Source organism: Bactrocera tryoni, chromosome 2 (assembly GCF_016617805.1).
Source record: "Bactrocera tryoni isolate S06 chromosome 2, CSIRO_BtryS06_freeze2, whole genome shotgun sequence".
Taxonomy (NCBI): Eukaryota; Metazoa; Arthropoda; class Insecta; order Diptera; family Tephritidae; genus Bactrocera; species Bactrocera tryoni.
Genome location: NC_052500.1, coordinates 51226163 through 51239912, shown reverse-complemented (window position 1 = coordinate 51239912; position 13750 = coordinate 51226163). Strand labels below are relative to the sequence as shown.

General features: G+C 34.2%; 1 protein-coding gene across 3 annotated transcripts in view; it reads left to right on the top strand.

The window, feature by feature from the left end:
• Positions 1-13750, top strand: part of LOC120769259 (protein outspread) — a 168045-nt gene that overhangs the window by 63920 nt on the left and 90375 nt on the right. For 2 of the 3 annotated variants that reach the window (XM_040096160.1, XM_040096163.1), the window contains exon 3: positions 11439-11453. The exons of the other annotated variant lie outside the window; for it this stretch is intronic. In XM_040096160.1, coding sequence (XP_039952094.1) covers positions 11439-11453 — 15 coding nt within the window. The remainder of the gene's footprint in view (positions 1-11438; positions 11454-13750) is intronic. 3 annotated transcript variants of the gene reach the window in all.

The window sequence follows — 13750 nt, the reverse complement described above, 5'->3', positions numbered from 1 at the left end:
CGCAGCTGGAGGAGCATACTGCACTTTTTTCTCTTTTTCCAATACGACGCGTCGCGACGGCGCACTTGCGCTAAGCATTCGTTTCACTTTTCACCTCAACGCGTAATATAATAAATACGATTTTTTTCTCGATTGTTTGTATGTCAATGAACAAATAAAAAATCAACAAAAAGTGTAATAAAAGTAGGCAAGAAATTAAAAAAACACACAACAACAAAACAAATACGAAAATCATAAAATATCGTTTGAATTGTGTTTGAAGCTGTGGAAAGAGAGAGTTGTGATGAGCCACCGCTCGCGTCGACTTTTATATACATACATTCATATGTTTGTATAAATCTTTATGAATGTGAGTAGAAACACCTTACAGTGGCGACAGCAAACCAACCAGCAACACCCCACCAGCACGGTTGAACAAATGCTACCACACTTATCAATATTCGTTGAAATATAATACGAGTTTGATATATGGTATAATATAAACGTGCATATCTCATTTTGGAGGCGCCAAATATGCAAGTTTACTGTGTAGTTGTTGTACCATATTGCAGTTCAAATGAGGGAATTTCATTTGCGCTTGTGGATATAATTTCAAGTGCGAATTGAACAATTTGAAAAGTAATAAAATAGATGTACATATACATATGCATGTTATATATGGTATACATAGATATGCTTGTATAGCTAAAAAGTAAATACATAACAGAAGTATAAGTAAACAAAAATGGAAAGTATTAAGCTAAAGTGTTTGTAAACATGGGTAAACAATATGCTTGAATCACCAGCGACTCGAGTTTGGTACAAGCTTAAATAAGCATTACGCTGAGCATGGAATGAACAAAATAGTTCCATTAAAATCAAGCTTTTCTATAACATACAAATTTTATTACGGCTTAAGCCAAGACCTTCTAGGTTATCGTTATGCAAGCAACACGTTTCAATAACTTTAAAAAGAAACTACTATAAAATTAACAAGTACAGAAATTTGTTAGAATAACTTAAGACAATTTCAATTTAATTTGAAAATTGATTATTAGCATCTTTCAGTTCGGGGAACAAGAAAAAATCACACTTAGGTATTCGTTGCGTTTTTAGCTTTAAATTTCGTCACAATCGTGCCTGGATGCGCTGATGCATTATCATCTCGAAAACCCATGAATTATTCTTCCACAATTCCGGCTGGATTTTCTCACGCAAACGCCACAATACGGCCAAACTGAACTCCTTATTGGCCGTCTGTCCCTCATGATGCACCAAACCACAAATATCAAAAAAACAACGAGCATCACCTCTCCAAGAATGTGGAATCGGAATTCGCACGATCAAACATGTCTAAAGAGACCTGTTTACGGTAATATTTTCGAAAATCCTCCAAAATTATTCGAACGGACTCGCGAGAGATGTCGAGCTCTCTTGCCATCTCTCCAACACTTGTCTGACGATTTTCAAGCACCGTATCCTTCACTTTTTTAATATTTTCATCTGTTGATGAGGTCGTCTGTCGTCCACAACGAGGCATGTCTTCAACAATCTTTCGACCATCTTTGAAGGCTTTCTACCCACGTAGGCTTGTAGTTTTGCGTAATATAACTAATGTAAGTAATAATGTAGTTAATGTTAGATTAGCCCGCTAGGCGAGTTTTAGTCCTCAGCGATACCAGATGGACTTCTGTCACGTAGTCTATGAGGAGTAGTCAGCCTATAAGATGCCAACGCTTGACGCGAATTTCAAAAGTTTTCGTGTCAACACTACCCCTTTAAGTGTTTCATACCGTAGGGCCCACAAATCCTGAATCGTTGTTATCCAATGTGGAAGATATGCGCAAGAGATACTTTATTTTTGCTTTGTTCTTAACATGTCCTGCAGTTTTCTGATCTATCGCCTTGACTGTAATCAGTCAATCCATCTATCTAGTTCCATAACTTTAGACACTATATACCTATATGAACCCCGTGCCTCGTTTTTAAGATATCCTTACGAGTATAAATGTGTAAAGTGTTGTGTGCAGATACCATGCCATATATTTACGCCAGCTACAACCTTCTTAGTTTACTCTGAATCTTCTTTCACAATTGAAATGTGGAATAATGTACTATGAATCGACCTATGACCGAAGGTTGTATATGTAAGTATGTAAGTTCTGGTGCAGCTAGTGGTCATCCACGGAGTTCTTAATTAGCGCGTAACCGCCAAAGCGATTGCTTTTGAGTTGACAAACTTGCGCTGGTCAGTCTTTCGTTTAGTAAAATTGGACCAATTCAAAAACATTAAACGTGGCCATTATTTCCCTTCACTCTTACCGATTTCCAACGCACTGAATATTTTAGAGCTTCTAAATATCCATCTTTTCAAAGTCTATGTTATAGCTCCTGGTTTGCGTTATATTAAAGTGCTCATAACTTACAGTTCCAAATTACACAATTCTCCATTTCCAAAGAGGAATATTGTATAAATTTGTTCCCCACGCGGTGATTGCGAACATTCAAATTTCCGCTGATCGCAAGCTGACATCACAAAGACTAGTTTTCGATATACCATATGTATTTGGACTTGCCCGTATAATATTTTCTCAGTTCGCCGAATACTATGATAGACAAAAGTGCAGACACCTGCAAAGGTGTAACAATAGTGAAGGTCCTATCGTACTTTGTAATATCCAGAAGGAAAAGTCAGAGACTTATATATAAATGATCAGCCTGACTTGCTTAATTGATTTAGCCATGTCTGTCTGTCTCTCTTTCTATCTATCCTTCTCAGTTGTTGACGTCCTTTTCTTCCCAAGAAGCTGTTAATCGGGGCACCTATAGGATATATCTTGAATGGCATTATTATTTGTTTGACAAGATATCTTCACGAAATTTGTCTGCTATTACGGTCTAAGGCAATGCTACAATCTCTAAATATGTTGTTCCGACCTGAACTTATGCCATATAGCTACCATAAAAACTGACCGATTAAAATTATTAGGTTGTCAAATATCTCCCTTCCGTCTCGTTGTCTTTTGAATTTCGCGGCTATGTATCAAGCGCTACAGAGTTCGTATCTGGCAATACTATACACCTTTGAAAGGTCTTGACATAACCTACAAAACGACGCTATGCATTCAACAGTTATAGAGGTGTAAACATGGAGTTCACTAACGCCGAAATTCGCGCTATTTTAAAGTTTTCCTTCGTTAAAGGCAAATCCACTAGAGAAATGTTCTGTGAGATTAATGGTGTTTTGGGGATGGTACTCTATCACTTCAAACTGCTTTTTTTTCATTGAGTTATAAAATTCATAAGAAATAAAGAATTTTCCCAAAAATAATCAAACTTCAACCGTTAATATCTTTTAAACGGTTGGGTTTACGAAAAAATCACATAGACCTTTTTTGTAGAGCATTCAATTTCCTACAAAATCTAAGGAACAAGATATTTTTTCAAGTAGTTGGAAGCGAGATATAAATTTTTCTCTCTGATAATAAGAAAAAATAGAAAACTGTAAGTAGGAGGACCTTCCCGTTACAATTAAAATCTCATGTTTGGAGAGGCTTTCTTAGAGGTGTCTAGGAACCTAATTTTCCGAGTACCAAACGAAAAAAAATTTTTTTTTTTGATTCACTCTAATAGATATAGTTGTTATAACAAATACAGCTGTGAAAAATATTGTAAATTTAATGTAGCTACAATTAACTTTTTCCTTTTTGAGGAAAATATAAAGGAGTTCATCTAAACTCATTCAGATACCTCGACATAATCGTTACGTAACAAGAAACAATCTTCTAAGATATTTTTAATGTGAAATACGTAAACGAAATTACTACCTATTTCATTGTGCACTATACACGCATACGTAACGCTATGTTCCATAAATGGTAGTTGTGCTTGAACCTACTTAATTAAAGTTCCACTTCTGTTAAACTCCATAACAGTTAACGGTTCCACGCCGCATAGTTATTTAATACTTGTCTTCTTCTGAAATCTTCATTAACCTCTGTTTAAAAATTCGAAATAGTTTACAGTTTTCTAAGGAATTATTATTGGCATTTGCTATATTTTTCAAATGTGGTTTCTTGATTTCCGATCGAAATGTCATATGTCGACTGCTCCACCTGCTATAAATGTCTAAGGAAAAACTAACTGCAAATGCCAGCTCAATTTAGATTTTCAAAATACACACACAAATACAAGTTAGCTGCCGCACAAGCTAACATGCAAGCAACTGTACTTGACTTGTGATGATGACAACCGTATGGCACATTCAACTTGTTGTCAGTGAATTTATTACTACTGTAGTGCACTATGTGCCATAGCGCAATTATTCGTGCGGTTATTTAGTCAATCAGACAGGCGGCTCAGTCGTTTACGGTATACCAGTATTTACTATATGTCTGTATGTGTTTCATAGCAGTCATCGACAGTTCGTTTGCTTCAACGTTCATCACTTTAATTGCAGTTTAATTGTAAATAAATAAATGTCAGCATTGTTGCTGTTGCTGCTGCTGCTGCTATTGCAATTGTTGTGCCCATAAAAAGACAACCGAACAACAATAGATTGCATTCATTTTGAAAACTACAAATAGCTGAAGAATGTGAAGTGACAGGACGGAGTCAGCGAATGGGAATTCATCTAATTGAACTTGAAGTCGTCGCAATATGTATGCACACTGAGCTACTGTCGGGCGGCCAGACTGCTTGGCTGTTGGCTGTATATACACGTATGTATATATGTATATATATTATAAATCGTGCGAACAGGTTGCCTTTGTGGTCGGTTCATTGGCTACTTGCTGCTTCGCTGGCTCCCTTTTCCAACCAATTTCCACACTTACATACGCACATGGTGGCACACAATGGTGATCACTTTCTTTCCATCAAATTCACTTTCACTTGCCGCCATCGAACGCATATATGCGAGTGTGTATGTATTTCTCTGTCCTAAAAATTGAAGCAAGCAGTCAACAGCAGTTGTAGTTGTAGAGCTGTAACAGTAAACATGAGTAGAGGCAGAAATCGCATGGTCCCGCCACAGTGTGACGCCAATTATTGAAGTATGGTGGGCGCAGTCATAACGATGAAACAAAATGTGGTTTATGGGAAAATAGCTATGCCAAAGTTATAAAGATGGAGTTTTGTAAATATTACTCATAAGAGAGTACTTTCGGTTACTTAACCTCTTTTTAACCAATCTAATTAATTCCTTAGAGCCACCGACTTTTATTCATAGGAATAGTCTACTCTGACCAACTTTAACTCTGCACGTGAAGTTGAAAAACCTTTGGTACTAGTTTAGTTAAATTTTCTCTCTTCCGAAGAGTGATAAATGATGAAAAAGCTATAAATACTCGTTAATCGGTTATTAACAGTTCTTATTCCTCTTCCGTTAGTTTTTGATTTGTGAATTCATAAGAACTTTTCGGGATTTACATAAAAAATTTAGACACTATTTACTAAAAGTCAGTTTTTGGATTAAAAAGTAATTAATTTTAAATTTGTATCTCCAGTTTTGGAATTTCGATTTAAGATGTTTAAGAAACGAAAATTTAATTTTTAATATATTTTTTTTTTTGGTACAAAATTTTAATTTTCGAATAAAAATTAAGAAAATATTTTTTGTATTAAAAAATGGAATTTCAAGTAAGAAGCTGGAATGATGAACTTTTATTTTTAATTATAAACTTCAGATTAACATTTTTTTATTTGTAATTTCGGTATTAAGAATTAAAAATTTCAATTTTAATTTAAGTTACGATTTTTGGGCTAAAATTTTTTTCAGCACAGTATTTGGGATAAAAATTAGTTTTTATTGTTTCATTAAGTATATGGAATTAGATTTTTGAGATTACAGAATAAAAAAATGTATTCAAATGTGAATTCCGTTGCTTGCAATCCTGTTACGAAGTCACACTCGAGAGAAGGGATGGACGAGGAATGTTTTTTACGATCTCAGGTCCCTCACTGAAGGTAATATTCCACGTTTCATCCTTCCAACAAGATTTTGCTCCAGTTAACAAGACTAACGTTCAAAGCTGGTGTAAACACAATGATGAAGGGGAGACTGCCCCCCTCTCCGGACCTAAATTCATTAGATTATTGCATATGAGGTTTCATGTTGGATAAAATGAAGAACGTAATGCACTATAGATATATAGTATATATACTATAGATAGAATAGTTTAAGCAACAGTTACAGAAGATATGCAACGAAATTCCCGACGAGGTCGTGTGGGCCGCTTGCGTTGCCTTCCTAAAGCGTTTACGGCTGGCATAAATTGATTACATTTTTTTGTGGGGCCGGCGTGAAGTTTTTGTATTTTGAAAATAGTTGCAGTAGTTGCTGTTCTTTTAATTGTTATATCAATACGAAAATTGAGATCAGAAGAAAAAATTATATAAGACATGTTTATATATTAAACGAAGTTTTTTTATTCAAGATGGAGGAAACACCATCACTTTTAATCTACAATAAATAAAGGTACTATACATAACTATGATTATATCCAGAATTAAAATTAAGTAAATTATATCTAGAACTCGTCGACTCTATTAGAGGTCAGAAAACAATATATCAAAAATCATACTAATAACAGTAGTAGTGTTGATGGTTGATACAAGAATGATTCTCAAACTAATGAAAATAACTTAGAATTATTACTCAAAAAGCGAAAGCCATCTCAATTCCATAAATATTTTCTTAAATCATGCCTCATTGGAGCAAATGCTATATTTCTGACATGAAATAGTCTTTCCGAGATGGTTTGAAAACTGTAAGACTCATAAAAACAAACTAATAGGTAGGAATCTTAATATAAGTATGTTCAAAAAAATTTAAATCGCAATTATGTATCAAAAAACCTGCTTTGCAAGCTTTGAAGTCTCATATTTTCTGGTTATAAGTGTAGCCAAGAGCTCGAAATTTGTTAAGCTCTTGCCTATTCTCACCGTTAGCTAAAATGTTATTACATTAAAATTTCGTGAGCACTTGTTTTTTGGTTTTTTTGCTACAACTGTTGTTTTTGGTTTCGTTGAAAATTGATATTACCATTGCTGCAGGTTGCCCATGGAGTCGTCGACATTTTCGCGCGCCTTGCTGAAGGTTTTGCTACGGAAAATGCCGCCAAACCAACATACACATTTCTACTTTGTTGCCATTCGTTGGCTTTTCGTATAATGTTATTTCATATTTAAAAGCGTTTGGTTTCACCTTTTTTACGTTTTTCTCTTAACTTTGAAAAGTGCAACAAATGAATATTTTCATATCGAAAACGAAAGTATTGCAACGACTTGCTGCCTGGCGGCGTCAACATCAAGCATTGGCTTTCCCTTTCTGTCGATCGGTTGTTGATCGTTGGTTCACCTGCGTGTTATGCGCGCGCCGTTGTTCAGCCATAATACCTGATACCTACACTCGCGCACACCGGCAATCGCACTCATTCATTCATTTATTCATTCACTCATTCAACAATTTATTCGTTGCACCATTGATGTGTGTTGCAGCTTTCGATTTTCAAGCGCCAGCATGTTTGGGCTTTTTGTTTAAGATGGCAGTGATGCACCGTGGCGATACGTCATCATGTCAATTATGGCATCTGTCAGGTATTTCTTTGTTTCGGCTTTTGCTTTTTAATTTTGCTGTGCGCTTTTGTTTCTTGTGAAAGATTTTCAATTAAATGCGATTTATTTTAAAGATTTTTCAAGTTAAGCCGCAGTTTCAAATTTCTTTCAAACCGCACCTTCATATTTTAAATTTTCTCCCCTTTTATTTGTTGTTATTTTCATTTGCTGTAGCCGCATCTGACTCAACAACGCAAACACCGTGTGTGTGTGTACGTATAAATACATATGTATATACATATATGTTTTTATGTATTATTTTTTTGATTTATGGGAAAATTGTGAAGATCATAAAAATAAATAAATTCAATTAAAGTGGAACACACACGCCGGCCACAGTAAGAAACGTACCCGCACATCACACCACATACATACATATTTCTTACAAGCATTTGTGTGTATGTGTTTGCCCAAAGCTTGCGCCAACACTTAAGCTTGCGCGTAAGAGTGCAACAACAAGTGAAATGCAGCTGCGCTTCGAAATGAAAATTTAATTACTTTTTAATCTTCGCGGCTTCTGCAGCAATTAAGCAAATAATTACAATTAGTCGAGAAAAAAGAAAGTATGTGTGAAATAATCAGAAAGTGTTTAATCACGGTGGCAGTCAAGAAATTAAAAGCTCATTAATCATTAGAAATTGCTGTCATGAGTATGATTGGAAATACAGTTGAGAACTCTGAAATTGCAGCTTTGTGCCCCGTTTGATTTGAAAGCAAGAAACAACATTAACTTTGGCTGGACTGAAACTAGAATACAATTCACAAATAAAGGAGTCATACAGGAACTTAAATTTGATCGCTCAGTTTATGTGGCAGTTATACATTATGATATAGTGATCAAGGAATATGTTCAGAGATTATAACGTTTCCTTTGAATATCAATCCTTTCCACATATCTCGTAAAATAGAAAAGTGTGCCGTATAAGTATTTGATTTTGATCGTTCTTGATCGTTCATTTTGTTCATATAGTATTGCGATATCAGCGGTTCAGACAAATGATCAGCTCCTTGAAGAGATCGAAATCTCTAAAACTGAGGGAGTAGTTCACATAGATACAAGCAGACGAACGGACAGACTGATTATCATTTATATATGTATGCACTTTGTAGGTTCTGTGAAGTTTCCTATTGGGTGTTACAAACATAATGCAAACTTAATATACCCTAGTCGGGGATATGTTAGATTTAAATAATCAAGAAACACAATTACTCTTTTTTTTTAATTATTCTTCTTTTTTTCTGCATACATACCTATGCCTCTATCTATAATGAAATAATTCTCTTCTGGGTTTCAACTGGTCTTACAAAATATCTTGATTTTGAAATGATTTTTATCACTTCAACTAATTGGAACATATATAGTATATGCAGAAGTTTATTGAGGCGGGTTCTACAATGATTAAACCAATTTATTTAATACTTCAAGCGATTCAAATAATCATAAATTAGGTCTAGTAAAAAAATCTATTACTCTTCTCACAAATGTTTAAACTCTGTTCCGTCATTCTTCGTCGAAACGACGACGCGCGATTTTATGGTCGTTTGAAAACAGTTTTTCTTATTTGTTTTGTTCTGATTTTTCGTACAGCACCAATTAAAAGTATTATATATGAATGCCATTACTTCTTGATTTAAAATTAAATAAAGGAAATATAAAATCCATTTTGGTTTCGTTTTCTCCTCCGAAATTTTTTATGGCGTTTTAAAATAAGTCTAAGTCAAAATGACGAAGCATAACCTTAGTGTACAAAAAGTAAAGCTAACGTCCCAGGTTTAATAATCAGCATCTGAAAAGATAAGGCTTCGTGATCGCATGACTCAGTAATGTTTGAGCTTGTGTCAAACGTCAAAGCTGGATACCAGGAAAACGAAATTCGCCATATCGATAAATGCTAAACCTTTAGGAATCAATCACGCGCAATTGTAGTTTAGTTGTTTTCATTCCGGTAATTTTGATGCAATACGCTTTGCAAGAACAATGTTTAAAAATATCGATCAAATAATGGAAACCGTCGAATCCGATTGTCATATTCCAAGAGCTGTTTTATGACGATCTTATGCATGTGCCTTATAGTTTGGACCTGACATCAAGTTATTATATTATTTTTGTTTTTTCCGTCTGATTTTACTGGTGGAAAAATCGTTTCTAGAGAAGCTTGTGAAAATTTAATGTTACAGTTTTTTGCCAATAGTGACGAAGATATCTGTAAAAGTGTTATTATAAAATTACCTTAACCCTGGTCGAGACCAACGGTCTGATACACTTAGTCGAGACCAATGGTGTTTGGCTAGGCCTAGGCTAGTTTACATACATTTGTATGGAAATACGTGTTGTATTTATGCTCATATATGTACAATATAGATACATTTTTGAAATTCCTTACCTCTCAATTTGGTTGAAATCAAATTGACTGCCTTGTTCACGCTTGGCGTTCACAAAAAATTTAACATTTTGAGAAAAATTACATTTCTTCTTAACCTTTTAAAACGCTCTAGCGGCTAAAGTATTTGACCTAGATAAACATACAAACCAATTTGGACATGCAACGAACATGAAAACAGATAAATCAACCGTGCGAAGTGAGAGAAATATACCAAAGTTCATATATATTCATACAAAATATATGAGGTCTAGCCAAACACCATTGGTGCACTAAGGTGTAATATTATAATATCCGTTTTTCGTCCTTTTCGATACGATATCCTTGATTTTTTTTCTGAATTCTATAGACAATAAAAGTCTAGAAAGCTACCTGGAAGCGCAAGTCGTTTGCTACACTCTAAATATATTTAAATAACGTTTAAAAACAAAATATGCCTGGCCAGACCCGAGGGTCTCGATGAGGGTTAAACGCCAACAATCGAACAAAACGGTTCATATTTCACCTTAATATTCAATTTAATGCGTAAATAATGAATTTATTTTACTAGACCTTATATACGTAGTAAAAAATTACGACACTCTGCGTTTTTTTCCTTTTATTCCTGAAGATACAGCAAGTGTTTAGAAATTTCGAAAACATCCATAAACAAATCGAGCTCTCGACATGAAAGTGTCCTCACATTTAAATGTGTTATTCTTACAAGCGAACCAATTTAAACAATTAATGAATTAATATGAATGTTTATTTATGCCATGTAGGGGTTACATTCTCCCAATTTGTTAGTGAGAGTCACCATCGGTCCATAATTTTATAATGATCGAAGAGAATATGCTATGCTATAACTACTTAGCCTCAGATATCCATAACTACTGTTACGGAACTTTTTGGCCTCAGCTCTACAAATTTTTAGAACTTTTATGAACAATCCTGTTTCTTTTCGAAAAATAATATCCAAAAGTTTGGCTTTTACCGCAATGTTTCTAAAGCACACGTCATGTTTTAAAACTTTTTTTTCGTTATTTCGGTGACTGAGGTCATCTGATATGATTTAAGTCAATTGGAGACAATAAGAGACCCCAATCAGCTCTCCGAAAGCAAAAAAATGCGCGGTATTGATGTTATAGCTCATCATCTGATTCATTACACTCTGTTCAAGATTTTTTGAACTATGTGTTAGTTAAAATGGGAAAACATTAATCAGATTCGGTATTATCTGGATATTTTTGCCCAAAAGCAAAAATCATTGTTCATATGTATTGGACAAACACATTGCATGTATTTTAACAACTTTTTCGATTCCCACCAACGGCAATTGATAAATAACATTTGAAAATCCATACGCTTCATTAGTCATTGGTAGTTTGATAATCACAAATATTTGTTTTTAAAACAAAAAACTAATACTAATTTAATATTGTATATTTTTTCATGCCGCCCTTCTCAAATTAATAACAAAAGCCGGTAACACCGCCTGTAAGTATGCTACACTGAAAAATATGTTTTAAAATATTAACAGAAATCAGAATTTTATACATCATTTGTGTCTATTTATAAGTACATGAAGAATGGTGTAAATTTTGCATTGATATTTTTTTCAATTTTTGTGCCACTTTAAGTCACTTTCATGGTTTTCTTCATAAAAATGTCGCCAATAAAATTCAGAGTATGTATAGTATTTTATCTCTTTTTATTTAAATTCTTCACCATTGTTTTTTTCCATTAGTGCGAGAAACAGCAGCAGGTCTTTGTGGACTTTGTCTTTTATAATAAAATGTTCCCGTTTTTACTTAGTTAAATATTTTAAACAAAAAATTTGTGAAATGACCAATATTTAGTTTAGTGCTTCTTAGTTTGCAAATTTTATAGCATTTAATTTGCGCATTGCTCGTCAGTTATCCCTCTATGAAAATATATATTTCCAAAAAATTTTTTTTTTTTTAATAAGAAGAAGGGTTAGTTGTACAATCTTGGGTTGAGAAATTAATAAACAATTAGGTATAGCTTCTGAAAGATGAAAAAGAGTTATCAACTACTATTTATTTATTCTATAATCAGAGCTGGATATGACTTTTTTGACAACGAATCAACTCAAATATTTTAATCAAATTCAATCTGTCTAGACCTTGATCTACATATCAAATAATTAGTGATATCCGATTTTTCGGTTAATTTTTATTCAATATATTCTTTTTAACCCTTCGGATATGTTATAGCTATTTTTTGTTTGAGTTAGTTTTGTTTTTGAATCCATTTGCAATATTATCTATATAAAGTTTTGGCAACACCTGAAGATTTCTCATCTGATCTAAGCCTCACGAATTGCGAGAGTACACAATATTCAATTACAAACGCACTTAACCTTTCCTTACTTGTAAACTCATATTATACCCTGAACAGGGGTAGTTTATAGCACCCAGAAGGAAACGTCGGAGATCATACCAAAAATATGCATACAAGGTCTGTCGCAAAAGAAACAGAACTTTTTAAATATAACTGTTTCTGGTAGCGCCACCTATTGGTGGATATATGAAATAAAAATTTTGATTTCTTGTTGACATTTCGTAAAAATTTTAAGACAATTGGACAACTACAATCGATGTTATCAATGAAAAAGTGACAGTAGCTTTTGGTCATCGGTCGTAAAATGCAAAGAGCAAATAATAAATTTTGTTTTAAACTTGGGAAAACGTTTACTGAAACATTTCAAATGATGAAAAAAGTTTATGGTGATCAGTGCCTATCCCGTAGTAACGTGCATGAGTGGTTTAAGCGATTCCAAGAAGGTCGTGAGGACCTCTGTGACGATCAGAAGTCTGTCGTCTTCAGAAGTCAAAAATAAAGACAATGCTGATTTGTTTTTACGATTCCGTGGGTGTTGTCCACCGAGAGTTCGTCCCACCTGGCCAAACGATTAATGCTGTGTTTTACCTTGGTGTTATGTAGCGTCTTTTGTCACGCATTCGTCGTGCTCGACCACAATACCGTGAGGCAGGGTCCTGGCGCCTGTTGCACGATAATGCGTCGTGTCATCGGTCGACGCTTGTCACTGATTTTTTGACAAAAAACTCCATATTAACCATTAATCACTCACCCTACTCACCTGATCTGGCACCCTGTGATTTTTACCTATAACTATATAACCTATAAAACTTCATTTGCCCATGAAAGGACACTGGTTTCAGGACATTTCAGCTATCCAATAGGCGACGACCGATATTCTCAAGAGCATTCCGAAAAATGACCTTAAACACTTATTTGAAATGCTAATTGACCGGGCTTAACGCTATATCAAAGCACAAAAAAACTACTTTAATAAAAAGATATAACTTTTAAAAAATATTAATTTTTTGTTGTTTTTTTTTTAACAGTCCTGTTTCTTTTGCGACAGACCTTGTATATGAATGATCAGCGTACCGCGAAGAGTCGATTTAGGCGTCCATCTGTATGTATACCCTGGCATATAGCTATCATATAACTGAACGATCGGAATAAAGTACTTTTATAAACAATTTTTTTATTTGACAATGTATCTTCACGAAATTTGGAATGGTTACTATTTAAGGCAGTGGTGTAATCTCAAAAGAAATTTTTGTTGCTGACATACCAACTGAACAATCGGAAGGAAGATAAAGATCACTTTATACCCTTCTATGTCATAAAAAATGCAGCTGTGAGCAGTGAGCAAAAGAAGTTAACGTTTTTCCTTGTTTTTATAAAAAATTGCGAGCAATACTATTTAAACGTTGCAATAATTATTATTGGTATATAAT